General features: G+C 40.4%; 1 protein-coding gene across 1 annotated transcript in view; it reads right to left on the minus strand.

Annotated features, from left to right (window-relative positions):
* Positions 1-23,030, minus strand: part of PPP1R9A (protein phosphatase 1 regulatory subunit 9A) — a 2,260,036-nt gene that overhangs the window by 79,048 nt on the left and 2,157,958 nt on the right. Inside the window, exon 19 of the mRNA XM_044065941.1 lies at positions 2,206-2,388. Within this exon, the coding sequence (XP_043921876.1) occupies positions 2,206-2,388 (183 nt within the window). The remainder of the gene's footprint in view (positions 1-2,205; positions 2,389-23,030) is intronic.

The following is a 23,030-nucleotide window of genomic DNA, read 5'->3' on the forward strand; positions in this document are numbered from 1 at the left end:
AATGCAATATACTCAGTAGAAAATCATTACACAACAATATTCAAGTGCTCTTTAGCACCTGCTTTTCCAACCCCTTCATATCTTCTCCCAACTAAAAAAGTTAACTCATCCAATAAGGGACATCAGAGCAGAAATGTTTAAAATATTGCTGCCATGACAGAATAAGCGAATGTGAATTAACATACACTTTCTGAAATAAAAGCAGTCTATAATTACTTAGTAAATATAATGTACCACCTTTTCTCCAAAAGTAACCAGAGCAGCTCTCAAAGAATTAGGAACAAATCCAGAAATAATCAGGGGACACTTAGTATCTTGAAACATTGAGAGAATAGAGAATGTGAACAGAGAATTGCTCTTATAAACTTAGCAAGTTGCTTAAATAACTGAATTTGTTAACATGCATTTTCCTGAATTATATGAAGTCTATGTCAGACTTTTAATATTCAGTAATTTGCCAGAAAACCAAAAATTTTATGAGCAACAGACCAAAAGGCAAGCATCTGGACATTCTGCAAAAATCAGTAACTCCAATCTTGTCTGAGACAAAGTTTAATCAGTCCTGCACTCTGCACATTCAGCCACTTACCTCAGCCCAGTAAGAGAACAAAGCATCTGCAGCTCCAAGCTCAGCAGTCCACATCCCCCAAATGTAATCAGGGAGAAAAAAGAATAAATCATCCCAGCGACCGCAGCACCACTACGACCGTTCCAATTCCCGAATCAAGTAAAACGAATTATAGCCCTTTGCCCTCAGGTTAGTAGAGTCAAAACCGTACCTGATGAAATGCACTTCCACAGCAACTCTCGTTCAGCTGGTGCCTCCATGTCCAGTCTCTATACCCCATCCCTCTAACCCAAGATCATAACAAATGAACTGCATGAATGTTCAAACAGTTCAGTAACTACAGGATAGCATGCATTCAGAAAAAAACAGCCGTAACTCTCAGTGTGTTCTTTTCTACACCCTGCAATATCCTTTTTGAAAGTATTGCAGCGGCATGAAAACTAGTAGTGGCACACGATTGGCCACATTTGTGCCTCCCGATTGGCTCCCTTCGCAACAGGAACATATGCTTGACTGGCTTGTATACCGCAATGCCAACTGGATTTAATTGCGGTATAAAAGCCAGTCAAAAACTGTAAAACAGAGCTACCACTGTTCAAGGCAGAACTGCGGAACAGTGAGTTAAATCGATCCCAAATGCGGGGCATTCTGCATAATCAGGAGCACTCAGCTGCCCAACTCCCCCGACTGGACTTAAGCCTATTAATTTCACAGGGGTGAGTACAGGGGGATCCCTTCAGCTCCTCTGGGAAAATAGCCTACAAGAAGGGCTGTTGGCCTGGCACAGATCAGAATGTTGTATCCTCACTGGCTTCCTGGCTACTAAGAATATTATGCATGTCTTAGCTCCTCTCCCTTAATTACGACATGTGCACATTGGCCAGCTATGCCCACAACCTATGCACACACATATCTTTGCAGATACACACAGACACGGATACTGAGACACACACACACACACACACACACACACACACACACACACACACACACACGAGCGCGCGCACACACGTTAAGAGTTACTATCAACAGCTCAGATGACCCACCCGTGCCCCCTTAGGATGGCCTCCCCCGTGTCCCACACTAGGCCAACCCCCACTCTAGACTTGTTTCCACCAGTCAGTGTGAGGTCTGTCCAACTGGAGATATAGGCACAGCTGGCCAGGGCACCAGCCCTCCAAACCCTGGATGGGTACAACCATATGACCCTGCCTGCTCTATAAAGAACCTAAGCTGCTAATCAAACTCAAGTCACCTGGGTCTTAGTGTTTTATCTCCCTATGACACTGCAGCAAGACATCATCTACTGTTTGAGCAATGTATTAGAACTCTGGGCTTTGCTGCCTTTTGTATCTCAGTTCAGTACACACGTCCATCTATCTGGATGCATGTCTATCTTTCTCAGTCTCTGTAAATTTCTTTTTCTTTATTTACCTAAATGCACCACTGTATGCAAAAAGACGTACGAGTATTTTAAATCAAGTTAATTAAATCTTTATTTATAAAATGTTATACTATCAGTGGCAAAGCTTGGTCATAGTTTTATTTTCTCTTTCCAGATGTTTTCTGACCATAAATTAAAAACAGGAAATAATTTACTGTGGGTGGAAAGGTATTTTTTACAGAACTTTATTCACCTTGAGCTTGGTCCCATCTAACTGCATTAGTTGTGCTCCATCTATGTTCTGGGCGGTGAATTCTGGGATATGTTGTTCCATGTTCAGTCCAAGCAGCCAATGTGAAACCTGTTGCGTGCTCCATTCAGAAACTGCCCGATTATGCCACTGGTTATGCTTTGGCGACTGCCCATCATCGAGAATCTGCAGGAAAAAAATGAGAAGAATTTAGATACTATATTATTCCATAACTGGTGAAAAGGTTTAAGGAAAGTAATTTCATATTTCAGCACTTTAACACTTTATAGAAAACATGCAGATGAAACTGCTTATGGCTGTGGGAATAGTTTTGTGGAGAAACTGCTTATAGTTAAAGAAGATGCAAATACAGCTAATATTTTTGTAGCACAAGCAAAGTTTCCTGTTTCTGACTCTTCCTTTATGTACAGCCTGTTGTTTTAAATGTGGTGTTGTGATGGTGCCATAAGTTATGTGGGTAATCCATCTAGAGGTAAATGACAAACAGAATAATGTTTAAGTGACTTTCTTATAGTTAAGCAGTATGCACCTGCAGAACTGATGGAATCAAATATAAGTCTGCAAATGAAAGCCCTTTAACACCTTATAGTCTTTAATTCTCTGTGGCTGTACGTCCATGCCACAAATAATATACTAAATTAGTATCTGGACATGGAGCCAAATGACACCCAAACTGTGTGTTTCAGCCATCCTGTAAGAAAATAAATGAATTAACAAACAAACAAACAAAAAAATAAATCATATGTTACTGCACAGAGTTACCCCTCAGGTAAACAAGCCCTGTAGACAATTATATAAGTACCAGGGTTGGGGGAACAGTCACAGCTCCATTGCCTATATGAAGTGAAAGGCTTTGCTCCTCACAAATATACATTACACTATATGTATTTTTTAACAAAAGTGATTTTGTGCAATTGCACTGAGACGGCCAACCTAGAGAGATATAAGTTAAACAATAAGATATAACAAGGCTGGGTTATAGGTAATATACAGAGTGCACAAACATTACTGATATTCTTAGATCATTGGCATTACTGCTACTAGATTAATAGATTCATAGATATTCCATCCTAACTGATTCTAATGAACATTGTCATCTTGGCAGTACCCTCCCTCAGGCTGCACCGACTTTCTCCATGAGGATCATATTGGTCAATCCTAGAGTACATTTGTGGATACCCCTCTATTATATGTTTAAAGAAAGACAGTGAGTCACACTGCTTAACTTATAGGGGAAGTTTACTCTAGAGTTTTAGAAACTGTTGTATTATAAAACTATCCCTTCATCATGTATTTACCTGCTGGTAAAGATTCAGGTCCCTGATTATAATATTAGTAGAGATATTGGACTTCCAGTAAAACAGAAGGTCCAGGACAATTTGGTCTCTAATGGCACAGTGAGAGAGAGAGAGACAGAGAGAGAGAGAGAGAGAGAGAGAGAGAGAGAGAGAGAGAGATCGCCTCTCAAATGTCAATAAGACACTGAATAAAGGGATAAGTTTCCAGAATCTTTTAGTAGCTCAGGGATATTAGGCCTGTAATTTTTTTTGGTTAGGAACCTTTGGGTCATTCTAATTGATGTGTTTAGTGCGATACACTGCAAGGGGGACACCGTGCTCAAAAACTAGCATGATCAGTGCTGAGTATAAGGGAGTGATTACCTCTTTAGACCTTGTGTGAAACCTGTTGTGTGCTCCATTCAGAGGATTTCCAGATAACCTTTGTTAAATGATAGTCTAAAGAGATGGGGCTGTCAACCTAAGTGATGAGGGAAGAGGCTGTTTAGCAAAACTGATGATACTACACTTTTTAGCATTTAATTTTAGTCCATTGTTAGTATGACAGACGTTTACTATGGAGAGTTTATTCAGGAGGGTTTGGATGCCATAGGGTGACTTAGCAATGGCCATTGCTATGCAATCGTCTGCAAATTTTGCTAGCCAGATATCCTGGATCTCTGCTTAGAGATCTGAGAACTAAATACTAAAAAGGAGAGGTCCCGGCACTGAGCTCTGAGGGACACCACTTTCATATTTTCTGATTAGGCACCTGTAACTCACACTATGTGGGTTGTGTCTTTCAGCAAGTTTGCTATCCATCTTGCCACATATAGATACATTTTTAAAGTATTTAGCTCCTTTTTATAGTACAAGCATGGGGAAAGGTGTCAAAGGCCTTAGCCAGGGGACACTCAATGTGCACTGCATGGCCACCATCTACAGCCTCTGTAAATATGTGCATTCCATGGCCACCATCTACAGCCTCTGTAACCACGTGCACTGCATGGTAACAATCTACAGCCTCTGTAACCACGTGCACTGCATGGCCACCCTCTACAGCCTCTGGAACCACGTGCACTGCATGGTAACAATCTACAGCCTCTGTAACCATGTGCACTGCATAGCCACCCTCTACAGCCTCTGTAACCGCATGCACTGCATGGCCACCATCTACAGCCTCAGTAACCACGTACACTGCATGGTAACAATCTACAGCCTCTGTAACCATGTGTACTGCATAGCCACCCTCTATAGCCTCTGTAACTATATGCACTCCATGGCCACCATCTACAGCCTCTGTAACCCTTTTGAAGAAATTTAACAGATAGACAAGATCTACCCTTCACAAAACCAAGGGTCAAGTCTGACATGATTCTTAATAATACAGTTTATAAGGTCAGTTATAATATGTTCCATGGCTTTATAGATGAGTTTTGTAAGGCATACAGGTCTGTAACTACCCCCAGACGACTGTAAGGCCACCCTTATTATGGGGGATCACCACTACTCTATGCAACTCTGGTGAGAAGCAGGAATTATTTTTGGTGTTGGTTACCACTTTTAGTAAATGATATTAAGAGATAACTGAGGAGACATAATGCTAATATTAATAATAATAATGATAATAATAATTAATAATAATAACATAATTTAACTTCTGTACCTAACTTTACTGAATTAGTTCAGTAATACATTCATAATAAACTGTGTTTAGGCTATAACCAGGTTGATACAACAGTACAACAGGTAGCATTGTGGCCTCGTAGCAAGTTCTCAGTTGGGGTACCTTAAATGCAGTCTGCATATCCCCCCACCCTTTATTCAAATGGGTTTTCTCTTAGCGCTTTGGTTTCCTCTCACATTCCAAAGACATGCTGCAACGTGGAATGGAGACTCTAAATTATCCATAGGTGTGTGTGGGTGTGTGTGAGATACAGAAGAATGATCTGGCAACCTACTTCTATCCCCCCTTTACCTTGAAAACTCTGCAGGTATTGCTGACTGCCAGAGAGGGTCACTCTAGGAGCTGATGCAACTTGTAAGAGGAAACAAGTACTGACTATATAAACTAATATATAAATTAATTATTGTATATGCTAAATGTATCACATAATGTGAAAAGATTATACCAGCTTTGCCTTGAAAACTCCGCAGGTACCAGTAGTTGTCAACAGGGTCAGTAGTAGCTGGATGTGACTTGTAAGAGACAATGTTTACTAACTGTTTAAACTGATTTGTAAATTCACTACTCAGTCTGCTAAACGTATCACATTCCGTGAAAAGATACACTGAAATCATGTATGATACTATCATATTTTAAATTAGATTCCTTAGGTGAAACCAAACGTTTATCCTATTGGGGAGCTCAAAGAAGACATAGTGTTACTAAATGATAAAATGTGATATTATGTTTTGTTTTAGGTGTGCAGTTTTGTATATTCCTATTGTTGTACTTTAGTATTACTGATTTCAAATTACCTTTCAATCATATTTTACATTTTAACAATAACTTCTTCCTGTTTTCTGGAGCTTTTCTCCATACGACTCCTTTGAAAAGGGACTATCTGAGCTCAGTTGTACTACCTCAGTTAACAAAAGGAAATACATAATAAGTAATAAATATATTAGAATGTTATGCCATAAACTAGAAAAGCCAAAGCTTAAGGAAATAAACAAACAACTTTTGAATGCTTAACAATAGTTCCTTAAGGGGACAGTCCCACAGATTTTTTGTTTTGATTCTAGTCTTTGTTTACATTTTCAGTCAAGCTTTCAGAGCAAGACCTAGCTTTGGCTGCAGGGTGGGGGGTGGGTTGGGGGGTTGGGGAAGGAGTGCTTATATGAAGTTTAAATGGTCTTTTTTTTTTTTAAACATCTTTATTAAATGATCATATGTAACACAGGCAATCTTACATTTATAAAAATGAAATTAAACCATAGCAGCACAATCTCAGTAGCAAACATTATACATTAAAAACCATACCGACACAAATGCAGCTGCAAACATTATACATCACTTTTAATATATTCGGTCATTGTCAGTCAACCATTACAGAACTCATTCAAATCCTGCCTTCTTTTAAACCTTGTTCCTCCTCTGCATGAATTGATCCAACATTTTCCATTTTTTCTATATGATTTGCTCCTACCTTTTCCAAAGAGCCCAGTTCCAGTTGTTTTATCTCTGTTACTGTCTTCGCTACTTCTAGTAAAGTTGGTTTAGACTCTGATTTTCATTTTCTAGTGATTGCATTTTTGGCTGGCATCATAATTAGACTCAGCAAGGCCTTACTATATCTAGGCAATTCCAATTCCAAATCATAGCTCAAAAAAAATTATTTCCCTAGTTACTTCAAGTTGCTCACCACCATCTCTGACAGAGCAGTCTGCAGGGAATTTTTAAAGTCTAACAAATCATTACACTCCCAGAAAATATGTTCCCAGTTACTCTTTCTTCCCCATCACACCTCCAACATTTACTGTCTACCTGAGGAAAAATTCTTAGGAGTCTGCTTGCGGTATAATAATAGCTATGTAAGCATTTCCAGACAAAGATCCTAAATCTTCTAGATTTTGTTGCATATTTGGGAGACATACATATGTCCTCCATTGCTTCTTTGTGAATTGCTTATCCAATCTGTTTTCCCAGTCCTTCCTAAACTCCTCTGATTGATTATTATAGCTACCATCCAATATTTTATATGCTTTACTAATTATTCCTTTCTTAACAGCAACTTCTGTTCTAGATTCTGCTAGAAAATCTACCAGTGCTGGTCTTTCATTTAGGATCCCCCTATTTCTTTCTCTTTGCCTATACTCTGATATCAATCACTGATATCGAAAGCAATCTCTAACCAGCAGTCCAAATAAGTTCTTGGTGTCTTCCCATTCTATTATCTTTCCCTCTCTACTTATTTGCTCCCAATACATTGGTTCTTTTGCCAGTTTTCTCCAATATATTCCCACCTCCGCTTGCCTATTGCCTCTATCCCTAATTGCAGTCATCTTTATTGGCATAATCTCCTTTCTCCATTCTCGTGTTGGCTTAGTTCTTAAAATACATTCTGCTACTTTATGAATATAATATTCTGTATGATTATTGTCGTTCTACTTAAAGGTCTGCATCCAAAATCCCAGTCTCTCCATGTTACTTGAACTTCCCCCTGTTTCATTATCATCTCTTGCCACTTTGAATTATAGTTTTCTGCCTGTGCTATGCATAGGAGCCTTAACTGTGTTGCTCTAAAATACCCTTTCAACTCTGGTAATCCCAATTCACCCTATTTTGCTGGAAGAATAAGCTTATCCCACTTGACTCTTGCCATCTTCCCCTCCCAGACAAAATCCTTCAACTCTTTATTAATTGCTAGGCACAACTTTTGGTTGATAAAAATATGCCTGACCTGTGTATAAGGCTAAAGGGACTTAAAAAAATGTGACTGCTTGTATCTTACTATTGATATCCATATAACAAAGCTTTCATTTTCACAGTTTTTGTATTATCTTTTGTTTATTCTCTTCCCACATATCCTTAGCTGCCACACCAGTATAATTTTAAACCCATACTCCTAAACACTTCATTTTATCAGATCCCCATACGTATGGGTATTGCTAAAACAATTCGTACATGGGTACATAATTTACCGCTATCACTTGTGTTTTAGCTTCATTAATTTTGTATCCCAAAAATGTTTGAAACTCTCAATATGTTCCACAGAACTGTAATGTCCCTTTCTGGTTTTGTCAGGTATAAAATAATGTCATCTGCAAATGGAGCCAGCTTTTCTTAACTTCCATACCAATTATATCTTTGAATTTCTGAGTCCCTTATCTTCTTTGTCAATGGTTATAAATATAATGCAAATAACAAAGGGGCGAGAGGACATCACTGCCTGGTTCGTCTGCTCAAGCAGAGATTATCAGAGAGGACCCCACCCACTTTAATTTTCACTTCCGATCCCTCATATATCCTCCTTATCATCCTTATAATATTACCAGGGAACACAAATGTTCCCATTGCTCTCCTCATAAAGTCCCAGCATACTCTGCCAAATGCTTTCAATGCACCAAGACCCACCAAAAACAATGATATCTTCTTACATTCTGCTTCGCTCTGGATCATCACTGTTCTGTTAATTTTGTCAAATGTTTGCCTCCCCTCCATAAAACCACATTGATCCATATTTATCAGTTTTGCCATCACTTTTGCCATTCTTTCAGCCATTAAAATCACAATTTAGTAATGAAATGGGCCTGTATTTAACTGGATCTGATGGATCTTTACTCCCTTTAAGTATTACAGCTACCAACAGTTTCTTCCAGGATGTTGGTACTTCTCCTCCTCTTAAAATACTGTTAAAAAACTTGCAGATCTTTATCAGTTTTTTCCTCCTAGCTTCCAAACTTCCATAGGAATACCATATATTCTGCAGGGACTTTCCTGTAGATTGGTTACAAATTACAGTTTTTATCTCATCTCCTCCTATCCTAACCATTAGTAACTGAGCCTCATCTACCTCTAACTTTGGCATATTTAATTCTTCCATAAACATTTCCATTTGTATGTTTTCTTGATTTCCATGTTTCTCTGCTTTATACAGACTTTCATAGAATTTCCAAATTATTTCTAATACTTCTTTAGGATCGCTTATCTTCCTTGTTATAGGCTCCCTAAGCTTGGTGACAGCCTTTTCTACTTTCTGTTGCCTGAGTCGTTGTGGTAAAAGTTTTTCCACTTTAGAGTTATCAAAAGCAGTTGCTTAACAGCAATTTTTCTAAACTCATGCATATTATTGAAGTGATCCCTTATTTTCTGTTTAGCATTCTATATTTGCTCCTCTTCTTGTTCTATGAGATCTCCCCTATTTCACAACACTTTAAAATTTCCAGTTCCTCCAAACAATTCTCGTTACTTCTTAACTATATCTCCCTTTCTTTTATTTCTGACCTATTTTTAAATTCCACTTTAATTTTATCCCATTCCCTAGCTATATTTTTAGAAGTTTCTATCTTCTCTAATACCTCCTGAATACTTTCCACTACCCATTACTTAAATTCCTTTCTTCAGTGTCTCATTTTTAGTTCATTACCCTGTGTTATTATTTTAGTTATTATTGGTGCATAATCTGAAATAGTTTTTGGGTGCGTATCAAGACCTTCAATCACATGCACATGTTCCTGTGAAATGTAAATTCTGTCTAAGCCTAGCCCAGTTTTTATATCTTGGGGAATACTATGTAAATTCACTATGAACTCCTAGTACTGAGTTCACATCGTCCATGCCAAATATTTTCATAATTTCTGTAAAAATCTACCCTCATTTGTTATATTTTCCTTACTGCCCCCCCCCGATACATCTTCACTGCTGCAAATAAAATTCCAGTCCCCAATTATAAGTAATATTCCTTGCTGAAAGCTGATTATTTCTCCCAAAATTTTCTTTAGCTCCATTACAGCAGTTTTAGTGGAATATAAATATATGTCAGTATAATCCTTCTCCCTTGCCGGTAGCACCTTAGTATTACAAATATACAATTACTGTCTTTTTTTATCCTCTTCTATTACTATTGGAGCTCCTCTTGTAATTAATATAAGCATTTATCTCTTCCTCTGCCCCAGGTATTCCACTGAATAATCATCCTGAAAACCTTTCTTTATCAAATGTACATGCTTTGTTCTTTCCAAGTGTGCCTCCTGTAGCATAGCTATTTGCACTCTACATTTTAATATATAGTTCACTACTCTTTCTTTTTTGTATTTATTTGTGAGATCATTAACTTTTAAAGACATTATATAAAGAATCACATTCTTGAGGGATTATTATTCCCACATTTTATGTATAACAGCTTTTTGTTAAATGTCTAGTTCCAGCTTTTGTGTTATATGCATGCACTGTTTGGAAGGTTAATCGTTTATACAACTGTTTCTTGTCATCTCCATTTGAGTCTATGTCAAATCTTGCAGAATTTTTTGTTTCATTGAAAACCCTCAAAAACACACACACATACACACACACACGCACACACACACACACACACACACACACACACACACATACACACACACACACACATGCGTATACAACCAATACCCCCTCAAACCTATTAACTTAATAATAACACACAGAACTATGTACACCTTCAAATATTGAAGTTTTACCCTCCTAATAGGAACAAAACTTCCAAACTCACAGCCACACACACAGAGACTCAAGCTAAACAGAAAGAAAGATTATCCATGCTAAGATGTATGGTAGAGCCTGTGGTTCTTTTAAGTGCCGCCTGGTTTTCCTTATATTTACAGCTCTCTCAGCTGGGAAAACACCTGAGTGTTTTCAGAAAACATTTTCTCCAAGCCATTTCTCCTTATTAGATTGCCTGCTAGTGACATGAGAACTAGATACAAAATGGTTTACTATAAAAAGCCTTATAATATTCAATATTCTTTTTCATTTACTTGCTTTCTGTTAAAATCTATTACTATATAAAGCTAATGGCCTTAACCCAGCCATTCAGCTATGCAAGAATGTGAAAAAGCACACTCATATTTCTTTTGTCATGCTCTTTTAACCAAATTTCTTTTTACACTGCAGTGCCTACATTTCTTAAAACTGAACAAGGAGAAAGAGAAAAGGGAGATAGAAACAAAAAGAAAAAACAGGAGCACCTATTTACATTAGTACCCCCATTACACTTAAAAATAACTGAAAACAATAATTATAACATGCAAAGAAAATCATGCAGCACTTAAATAATAATATTACAAACAATTGTTTCACTTACAGTTAACTTTCTCCCTCCTCTTCCCTCCTGAGTATTTTTCTGAGCATTAATCACATAAAGTAGGGCAAAAACATCCAATATTTCCAGATTTACTTAGCTTGTCCTGTTTCACAAATATAGTTACTGCTTTGTAATCCCACGTTTGACAATTTCCAAGTTAGTGATTTTAGTCTCCAAATGTTAATGACATGGAGTAGGGCATATGCTTTAGCATTCCCTACAAGTTTAACAAAATTCAAAAAAGTCCAGTATTTCTACATTTTCTTGTTCTGTCATGTTTCACAAATATAAGTATTGCTTTGTAATCCCACATTTGTAAGTTTACAAGTTACTGATTTTACTCTCCAAATGTTAATGACATGCAGTAGGGCATATGTTTTAGAGTCCCCTACAAGTTTAACAAAGTCCAAAAAAGTCCAATATTTCCAGATTTTCTTGTTCTGTTGCTGCTCATCTCCATCTTCCGAACCCTGTCTCTGCTTTATCTCCATTGCACTCTTGGTTCTTCTAGTCAACTCCTGTGCTAGTTTTCCCCTCTCTCAAGCATTTTCTGTTGAAACACTGGGAAAGGTTTCACTGGCACAATCACTCTGAAGTCATTATTACCAGAAGAACATGAAGCAGAATCTCCTTCTGTTTCACAGCTCACTTTTTGTTGGACAAACTTTTGTATTTCTTCCTTAGATTGTACTTTATCAAAAAATGTTCTTGCTCCTCCCAAGAAAAATATTTTGAAGATAGCTGGGTACAGCAGTTTGAATCTCACTCAGTTTGACCCGAGATGATTCAACCCCAATGTATTTATTGTCTATGAGAATATTTACTGGACCATTTGAAACTGGATGATTTGACCCCAGATGATTCGACCCCAATTAAATTTAATAAAAGCATTTTATTTAATAAATAAATAATTAACCACACAATAATGAAATAATCAGTCTGCCAATTAAATTTAATAAAAGCATTTTAATATTTAATATTTTAATAAGGATTTTTACATAGCAAAATTGAAACCAGTGGGTGACAGTAGGTACATTTTCTTATTTTGCTGTAAGGAAACTCTACTGTAACTGTTTTGTTTTTTTTAATTTTTATTTATTTATTTATTTATTTATTTTGCATTTTTAATGATCATGCTTCCTGCCTTATTTGTAATACTGTCACAAGAACCTAAACTAATCTTTTTGCTGGGAATATTATCTCACTGTAAAATAAGTTCTAGTAGGTATTTTTGTAATATTTCATGATCACATTACATTTATGCTTTTCACTCGCATTCATTGTTTTAATCTCGTTCTGAAGAAAGCTGAAGTTGGCAATGAGTTTTACTTTGATCTGTTTTGTGGTGCCCTGATCAACTTGTATTTTAGTCACTCCTGCTTTGAATGATGATAACCCTGTTGTTTCTTACAGAGATATTTATCATGAACAATATTCAATACAATGGCAATGTACTATTTTCAGTTTTGGCAGTTTGGTAATGAATGTTGTGGATTTTTTTTTTGTAGAAGTTGTTTTGGTTTGTATAATTTAGTAATTATAAATAGGTATATTTTCTTTTATAAAGATATAATTTCACAATCCGTTAATGCTGGGATCAAATAGTCCCGGGTCAAAACAGCAAGGTCAAATTGTCCTGTACCCCTTCTCGACATGACATTCCTTGAATAATGGAATAAATGTATTCCTCTTCTGCCTGATGCACAATGAGTAGTCATTCTCCACAAGCACTCTGCTGTCTTCCACTTTTAGTACTTTGTCCTTCTGCCACAGTTTTGTCAGAATCAGCTCCTTCTGTTGGCAAGATTGCATTTTAACTATTAAAGGTCGAAGTTGTTTTCTCATAGCCAGGTTTGGAGCATACACATGATGTACCCTTTCAATTAACAATTTTTGTTGTGGAATACCAGTCCAGTTGCTTATTTGTACATTCTTGAAATTAATACAGTCTGTTCCTTCCACCTTCACAGGTACAGCAGGAAATCTCAGGTTTTCCCTACAAACTCTGTCCTTTAATTCTATTATTTCTTGAAACATCTCTTCTTGTGCATGGCAACAGTGGTGCACCAGTTGTATTGTCACCTCACAGCAAGAGTTTCTCTGGTTCGATTCTCCACTGGGGAGCCTTCTTTGCAGAGTTTGCATGTCTTCCCTGCATTTGTGTGGGTTTCCTCCAGATGCTCCGGTTCCCTATGTTACAAAGACATGTGCCTAGAGCATTTCTCCCCGGGCCTCTGCTGAAAATTGGCTTTGTTCCAAGTCAGACTTTCCCAGTAAACAAATGTTAAATAAATAACTTGTATAGTCTCATATTCCGACAGTCTTTTCTTCATTTCAATCTCTGAGTTTTGCAGTTTTATCACCTTGTTTGAGTATGTGTTTAAAGCGTCTTCCATTTTTTCCAGGCTTTTATTGTTTGAGTTGATACTCCATCAGTGTTTCATTTATTTTAGTCAGGTCTGTGTGCAGTTGCTTTATACTTTCCTCAAGGTTACTGGAAGTCATGTCTGGAGCTTGCAATTCTTTTTGCTGAACAGCTACAGTACTTTTCCCAGTCAGTGTTTTTTCGTTGCCTTTTCTAGCTGATTTTCCTTCAGACCCTCTGTATTTCTTTTTTCCTGGCATCCAGGCAGTGCACCTACTACCTAGTTACTGAAATTTATTCAGAAATCCAGGTCCACTGGCTTTCTCTGTTAAGTTTCTGTTTTCACACTAGGATAGCTAGTATTAAGCTGTTACTCACTGTGCAGCCATCTTGGAAGTCTCTGAAGTTTCAATGGTCTTAGTCAAATTCTATCTCAAGTTGCAGTTGTACTCACAACAGTTCTCACTGAGTCATTCATTAGTTTCACCTGTGATTTTTATCCTCAAAGAAAAGTAGCCTTTCAGGAAATTTATTACCTTGCAGGAAAGCATATGAGAATTGCAAAGCTAAAATGTTAGTTAACAGAGTATCTGAAGTAGTTTACTTCATTTGGTCTTCAATCTGTGGGTATTCAATTCCGGATCAGATCTGAGATGGCCGCATCACTAGCATCTGATCTGAGCTCCAGGCTCCTTCCCTTACTCATAATGCGCCTCTGTCTCCTTACTCCCTCAGAACTCATTTGCTGCTGAAAAGCTAATCATGGTCCCTCAGCTCCAGGAAATTTATTTGGGTAGTGATACTTTTTCCCTTTAGTGTTAGAGTAAGATTCCCTATCTTCCTTTTTCAGCCTCCCCTACCTCGCATTGGTCGTCGTTTGTCAAAAAAAGGTTTAGAGTTTATCGTTTAGTGTTGTTCCTTCCTTGGCCTTCCTAAACCCCTTCAGTAAGTAAGCGTGTGTGTGGGTTTGTATGTTTTGGGCTTCATTCTGGACATGGCTAAGGACCCCAAGCCTGTCTTCAGAAAATGTAATAAGTGTGGCCATAAGCTCTCTCCAGTGGATGGCCACACTCTGTGTGTAGTGTGTTTAGGAGTGGCCACCTAGATACAGCCTGCTCTATTAGTGTGGGCTTCAATCCTACAGGCCTCAAGGACAGGAGAGATAAACTAATGATGAAAGGACTACTGCCTGCTTCAGGGACGGCTGTCCCTGTTACTACTACTATGACTTCTACTACCATTTCTGCCCCTTCTCATGCCTCTGGGACTCAACCTCCTATCTTGAGACCTGCGGATGGGAAAAAGCATCACAAGGACAGACCTAGAAAGTGGTCCCCAGACCGCTCGGCTCCATCGGGGCTTCCTTCAAACTCTCCTAGGCCCAGTACCCCTTGGCTCCATTCGCCCAGGTTTTCCTCAGAGCTGGAGGTATCTAGACCACCATCCAGAGCCTCCCCTCACCAGCATTCCCAGCCGGTGTTGGTGGCTTCCTCTTCACGTTCCACCCACAGCATGAGTGAGTCAGAGATGGACAGGATGATGCAAAAGTTCATCTGCACCCATATCCAGATGAGAGTTTTGCCAGCCCCTTCTCCCTCCGGAGTGGGGAGCTCACAGCCCTTTTTCACCCCCACAGATCCTTCTCCGATCCAATCCTCGGTTTTGGAGTCTTTGGATCCGACAGCTCTTGGGGTCAAGGGAGTCGGCTCAGATGGTACCCTGTATCTTGATGCTGGCCATTGCCTTGAGCGTGTCGGATCCGACTGGGTCAGATCCGAGCTCTTGGGTCCATAGCCTTGTCTTCAGATCCGAAGGGGTTCTGTCAGCTCTGAGTTTGTCGGAGAACAGTCTCTCCTTTGTTAATTTGGTTCCTGCAGGCTCAGCTCCAACTCCCCCATCGTATCCGAGGGGAGTGGCTCCCTTACTTGTTTCCCAGGATGACCACTCTCCTTTGGCATTTGACATGGCGGAGAGGGTCCTCTCAAGTGGGTTGAGACCTCTGACCATTTCCTCTTCGTAATCCGCCCCAACTCCCTCAGTTCTGGGTACGGCTCTGACCTTTCTGTCATCTCAGGGACAGCCCATGCTTGTTTTGCCTCAGGAAGCACCCACTATGGAGCAGCCAGAAGTTTGCGAGTCCCCCCGAGAGTCCCACTGAGGAGGCTCTTCACAAACGAACATGTAAAAGGCGGCACTTGGACTCCTCCTCAGAGTCTCTCACAGATGACACTGACTTGGAGGAAGGGGAAGGTTCCTCCAGATCACCCCCCGAGGATGCCTCCTTTGTAGACATCATGGAACACCTATGCCAAAGAGGGGGATGATCCACCCAAAAAACAACCCTGGATGAGTCAGTGTTCCTAGAGGCATTCGGCATGGGTACATCTACCTCCTGGGTGTCCCCCCTGCAGATCCACTGGTGGACCTAATCACTTCTAGAGCATGGAAGGAACCGGACACCATGGAGCCTATTCCAAAAAGGCCAGACAAAGTTCTTAGCCCCCCACCGGACAGGATGAGCTGGAGTAAGGGGTCCCCTGTAGATGCTATGGTGGTGGCAGCTGCCACCAAGAAAGAGCTCGCACAGGAGCTCTTTCTTGGTGGCAGCTGTGCGAGCTCTTTCTTGGTGGCAGCTGCCACCAAGAAAGAGCTTGCACAGGAGACCTCTATAGTCCATCCTGCTGACCATGAGTTGAGGATGATAGATCATTTGGGAAGTGAGTCTATGCTTCAGCAGCCTTCACCATAAGGGCTCTGAATTACATGGTGCACGTCATCCAACCACAGCATGACTTAGTCAAGGAAGTCGCTTAGTCGCCCCTAGAACCCATATTGGCAGAGGGCAACAAGATGTTCTCTGCATGCATGGCCACTCTGAAAGTGGTGACGAACAGGTCCATGTGCCTCCTTTTCCACCAGGGTGGCTGGGTCCGGCGTTGCCATGAGGCGCCATGCCTGGCTCCGGCTCTGCCAGTTTTCGGAACTCTTCAAGGCTTTGTCTGCTAATGCCACCTATGATGTTTTTTTCCTGTTTGGGAAGTCCATGCGAGAGAGACTAGTCCACAGTGAGAAGGACGGGAAGACACTGTCTGCCATTGGGATCTGCTTCTCCGCCCCTGAAAGATCCTTCTCAAGGAATCAGCGAGGGGCAAAGAAGATGTGGTTTTGGAAATCTTTGTTCTCCCGGGACACTCAGGACTCTTCTTCCCTCAGAGTCAGAGGGGGTTACGATAGATGCTGGCCCAGAGACAGAGTGGGTGCGAAGAAATTCGGGTCTCGAGAACCATTCTTGGACAGACCTGCACAACAGCCCTGAGGGGCTGCCTGATTGCTCATCTCTGGAGGCAGTCGGGAGCCGTCTTTCTTTACATCCAACAGAGTGGGAGTCTATTACAACAGACCGTTGGATGCTACAAATCATATCCAGAGGCTACTCCATCCCGTTTGTGGATATACCTCCTCCACCAAAACTCCTCCCAGATGTTCCACCCACACAAAGGGAGGAAGCAGCACTGAAGATAGAAAAGCTATAAAGAAAATTAGTCATACAACCCGTCCCCTCAGACCAATCCAGATCGGGCACCTATTCCAGGTTGTTTTTAGTGCCAAAGAAAACGGGGGACCTAAGAACCATTCTGAATCTTTCCACTCTGAACCTGTTAGTAGCCAAGGAGAAATTCCGGGTGGTCACACTTCAGTCCATTCTGCCCTACCTGCAAGCAGAGGACTGGATGTGCTTGATCGACCTCTTGGACGCGTACTATTATATAAAAATGAACAGGCACTCCCACAGGTTTCTTAGCTTCCGGCTGAGGGCCAATCATTATCAATTCAGGGCCCTACCCTTTGGTCTCACCACATCCCCTAGGGTGTTCGCCAAAGTCATGGAGGTGGTAGTGGCCCACCTGAGGCTTCAGGGAATCCAGGTCTATCCTTACCTGGACGATTGGCTCCTTGCTGCCGCTACTAATCGTCTACAATGCCATGCCAGAGATTACTTCCTTTTTCTAGCAAACAGACTGGGCATTACAATCAACCTCAGCAAATCATCACTTGACTCCAGTTCAGAGCTTACACTTCATTGGAGCTCGGCTAGACACCATATAAATAAAAGTCTACCTCACTCCAGAAAGGGTAAACAATCTGAAACTTCATGTCTCTTACATTCTTCAATCTCACCTCCCCTCAGCGGAAACAGTTCTGTGGGGCCTGGGTTCCATGGCAGCCTCTATCAATGTTCTACCCTTTGCACGTCTTCACATCCTCCAGTGGACATTAGTGGTTCAGTGGTCCCTTCTGGACGTACGTTTTTCCCATCCGATACACATATCCTGGGCTTGCAAGGAGTAACTTCTCTGGTGGACTCCTTCCCCGGAACTTGTCCAGGGATGTCCCTTTCTTCCATCCTTTCCCACAACCACAGTGACCACAGATTCCTCCTAGCTAGGGTGGGGTGGGGCATTGCTCAGGAAGGACAGTCCAAGGCATGTGGTCCCCTTCTGAGACCAATTTGCATATCAACATCCTGGAGATGAGGGCGGTTCTTCTAGAGTTGCAGGCCCTTCATGCCCATCTTCCGCTAGGGAGTATTGTTATTCAGTCAGACAACATGTCAGTAATCTGGTATATCAACAAGCAGGGCAGAACCAGATCCTACCTCTTTGTTGAGAAGCCATGAGAGTGTGGGAGTGGGCGATTTCCACCGGCCGCTTTCTGGTGGCAACGCACATTCCGGGATGGTCCAACATTCTGGCAGACAGGCTCAGCAGGACTATTCTGATGCCTTACGAGTGGTCTCTGAATCCTTCAGTAGTGGAACAGATCTTCCTCCAGTGGGGTCGGTCTTGTTGTGATCTTTTCGCACCTCATTCCAATGCGAAATGCAGTGAGTTCTTCGCTCTGAACCCCCCTCAGGGGGAAGTCCCCAGAGACCCACTGGTTCATGCTCGGCCTCCCAGTCTTCTTTATGTTTAGCCCCTGTTACCTCTCATTTCAAAGTTTCTTCAGAAAGCTCTATGGCAACTTCAGCGGCCTTCTGGTCTACAGTGTCGCTGGATGACAGTAATCCTCATGGCCCCATTCTGGCCTTGCCAGTCTGGTTCCCCTCACTTTGGTCTCACCTAGTAGTTCCACCATGGATCTTGGATCCAGTCCCGGATCTCATTTCTCACCCCTCGTGGATTCCTCACCCAGACCTGGACAGTCTAAAACTTACAGCTTGGCTGCTTCAGTTCCAGTAATAATTAGGACTCCTGGTTTATCCTCTCTGGTTAAAACCATTCTGGTGGTGGCTCACAAGTCTTCTACCAGAAATATATATCATAGCAAATGGAAATGCTTCTCTATTTGGGCCTCTCAATGGAACTTAGATCCTTCTATGGGTCTGGTTCTGGCTATTTTGGAATTTCTGTCTGGTATATTTCACCAAGCTGCTAGTTCTTCTACTGTTAAAGTCCAACTGACTGACATCGCTAACTTCCATGTGGGGGAAAATATGGCTTCCTTTGCTTCTTCCAGGCTTTGTAAGATCTTCCTTAAAGGAACTTTTCTGTTACGACCCCCAGTGAAAGTTCCGACACCTCCCTGGGATCTCACCTTTGTTCTGCAAACTCTAGTCTGCCCTCCCTTTGAGCCAGCGGCATCAGTAGATTTACAATTCCTTTCTTGGAAAACTGCATTTTTGGTGGCTATCACTTCTGCCAGGAAGGTATAGGAACTTCAAGCCTTGTCCATTAATGTTCCTTACATGGTCTTTCATAAGAATAGAGTTTCCCTGTGCACTAACCCTTCCTTTCTGCCTAAAGTGGCTTCGGAAACTAATATTAATCAAATAATCAATCTTCCTGTTTTCTTTCCAAATTTCCAAAACGGGTGAATACAAGTTACATTCGTTGGATGTACATAGACAACTGAGGTTTTATTTACACAGAACAAAATCCTTCTGTAAGTCAGACCAACTGTTTGTGTGCTATTTCAAACTGTTCCCAGGCAAGCCAATTTCTAAAGTCACCATTGCTAGCTGGATTTCCCAATGTATCATCTGGGCATATTATGATAAAGGCATTTCCCCTCTGGGTCAGATTAAAGCCCATTCCACTAGGTCTATGGCAACTTCAGAGGCCTTCTGGTCTAGAGTGTCGCTGGATGACATTTGTTCTGCAGCTACTTGGTCCTCATCTCATACCTTCATATCCCATTACAAACGGGACATTGTGTCCAGGAGTAAGGCATCCTTTGGCTCCAAGGTACTCTGAAATATCCTTCCATGAGGGCTACCCAGATGCTGGTAGCTGGGGACTCTGTCCCACAGGTTGAAGAGCAAATGAAGTAAACTACTTCAGATAAAGAAGTTATGTACTCACTATAACGTTCCATCTGAGTAGTTGTACTTCATTTGTCTTCAACCATCCTCCCCCTCCTTCCCCCTGATCTTATCACTATTGTCCTATCCTGGTATATGGGAAAGGTGCATGCTAGTGGCTCTCCTGGTTATGCTAGGCTTAGGTTTGCGGGAGCCTTTAGTGGTAAGGTCCTTTTGGGTTGGGCTTATGTTTTCTGATACAGCAAACTTAATCTGAGGGAAGGAAGGAGATAGAGGGGCATTATGGGTAAGGGGAGGAGCTTGGAGCTCAGATCAGATGCTAGTGATGAGGCTGTCTCGGATCCACTCCGCATCCGAATACCCACAGGTTGAAGACAAATGAAGTACAACTACTCAGATGAAACATTATGGTGAGTACATAACTTCTTTTTTCTGTTCATTTCATTTCATATTTTATTTTGTGTGGATTTCTGAATGCTAGCTAAGTGCTAAGATGTCATGCATGACTGCCACTTGTTCTGTAGAAAGCATCACAATCATGCAAGTTTCAAACAGCAGTAGAAACAGTCTTCTTTTTTTTCATGTTTTGCTTTTTTGATCTCTAAATACTAGCCAAGTGCAATGTTTCCTGACCTGCTGTAAAAAAAAAAAAAAACATATGTGTGACACAAGTGACACATTCCTTTTAAACAATGAAGTCCAAATTACTGTCACAGTGAGGATGTACAGTATGACAACCTGTGATAGTTTTACATACTAATTCTGAGATTGCTCTACTACAGAGTAAGGGGAATAAATCAAGAGAATGCTAAGAATTAGTATGAATTCACCAAACTGTACTTTTTTGACTACCTCTTGCAGTTACGCTATACAGACTTAATAAAGGAAATAAAGAGCTGCACAATTAAGATAAGCTTGCCTAACCACACCCACCACAAATACATACAAAAATGTAACAACCTTATTGTTTCACAGTGATCGGGACAGAAAGCTTTGACAGGAACTGAATATTGTTAATTGTGTTCACCGTAAGTGAGTGGTGACAACCGGGAGGTATCAGGTCAAGTTTATTTAGGGAAGAATTTTAGACTCTGGGATTGTCCCTTTAATTCAGCTTTAGGGATAGATGGTTAGGAAATCTAACTGAATGTTTACTACAAATTAATCAAACAATGATCAAACAAGGCCATCTAAATTATGGGAAAATTAAACATAAAACTGATAACTTTGTTAAACAAAACAATCGAGAGAAAACTTTGCAGATCTTGAAGTTCACCAGAATAAGAAATTAAAGGTATATGAAACAGAATCAAAATGTCACAATAAATGAGCTAGTAGGAGTCATTTCATGTTAAATGAAGTTTTAAGCTAAAAAAAAAAAAATATATATATATATATATATATATATATATATATATACACACACACACACACACACACACACACACACACACACACACACACACATATACATGTGTAGACTCTCTCTCTCTCTATATAGATATATATATGTGTGTGTGTGTGTGTGTATATATGTGTGCATATGCTTTACCTTCAGTTAGTCGACTAACATGAATGTCAGCATCCTGAAGGTAAACCTCTCTACACCAAAAACATGAAAATATTACTTCAAAAAAAAAAAAAAAAACTCTGTAAACAACATCCCCCAATGTGTGTGTGTGTGTGTGTGTGTGTGTGTGTGTGTGTGTGTGTGTGGGCTGCATCCCTCATACCCTCCACTAATTACATATACTAACTCTGAGATCACGCAATCCTCAAGGAAATTCCCCTAACTGGGGACTGTCACTCTCGCACACCTGTCGACTATCTGTGCAGTTAACCAAATGCGGTCAATTAAACAGATGTCGACCAAACTCCCTGTTGGCCAAACCAATGGAACCCATGTCTATAATTACATCTATCTATATATATATGCCTGTACGTATATGTGTGTGTGTGTGTGTGTGTGTGTGTGTGTGTGTGTGTATATATGTATATATATTTGAAAAAAGAATAACAGGAATGAGATGCAGCAGGAACAAACAATGTATCACTCAAGAATCAAAAGAGAGCCCAGGCCCTGTGGTGTACAGGGATGAAGCCACTGCTTATACGTAGCACTGAAAGGGCCATGGTGGACAGGATAGGAGGGAGTAGCCAATGTTGACTTGCCTGTTCGGGGGAAGGTGGCAGTATGACCCCACTGACTGCTTACCCTTACAGCAGTGTTTATGAAAGGCAGAGGCAGCTACTGTGTGTGTAGTTACATGCTGCATGTAAGCCAGAAAGAGATGTAGCACGTGTCACAAAAGGAAATATTGGCAGCCCAGCAATCTGGAATTTTGTAAATAATTATATGTCATTTGTGTATATTAATATTACTTATATAGAAATGTGACAGAAGAAGATACTGCCAGCACAGCTATCTGAAATGTTGTAAATTGTTACATATCATTTGTGAATATCAGCAGGATGCAATTGCTTATGTTACCATTATATTAGAACTGTATGTTGTCTGTATATCAAGCTGCTGGTACAGAAGTGTGTGTGCAAAGTACTGAATTTAAGGATGTGTCCACAGTGTACCCTACTGGGAAAGAAAAGGAATATACATAAAATATTGTACCTGTGTAAATATATATGTGTTAACAGTGGGAACTAGAACACAGAGGGTTAACTTGCAAAACTTAAAGAAAATAGTTGACAATAAATTATTTTATAATTGTGCTATAAAAGTTAGTTTCAATGCAGCTAAGAGACAGGATGTCTAAACCTAGGGTGCCTTCTGCATTGTATTATAAGTGTTTTATGTCTTCTAGCAACTGCAAACATCTGAAGGCTATGTATTTTCACAGGGGGATGCTAGATGCTGCATCAGTGGGGGTTATTTGTGAGCCTGGGAACTGAAGTCAGGTGACAAAAAGTGATGTCATGCTGCAGGTATCCCAGCAGCAATACTTGAGATATTAATTTAAGAACTCTCTGATAGAGAGAGAGAGAGAGAGAGAGAGAGAGAAGGGCATTTTGTATTTGTCTTTGACCTGACAACATCCACTCAC

Source organism: Protopterus annectens, chromosome 3.part0 (assembly GCF_019279795.1).
Source record: "Protopterus annectens isolate FY-2018-M chromosome 3.part0, PAN1.0, whole genome shotgun sequence".
Taxonomy (NCBI): domain Eukaryota; kingdom Metazoa; phylum Chordata; order Ceratodontiformes; family Protopteridae; genus Protopterus; species Protopterus annectens.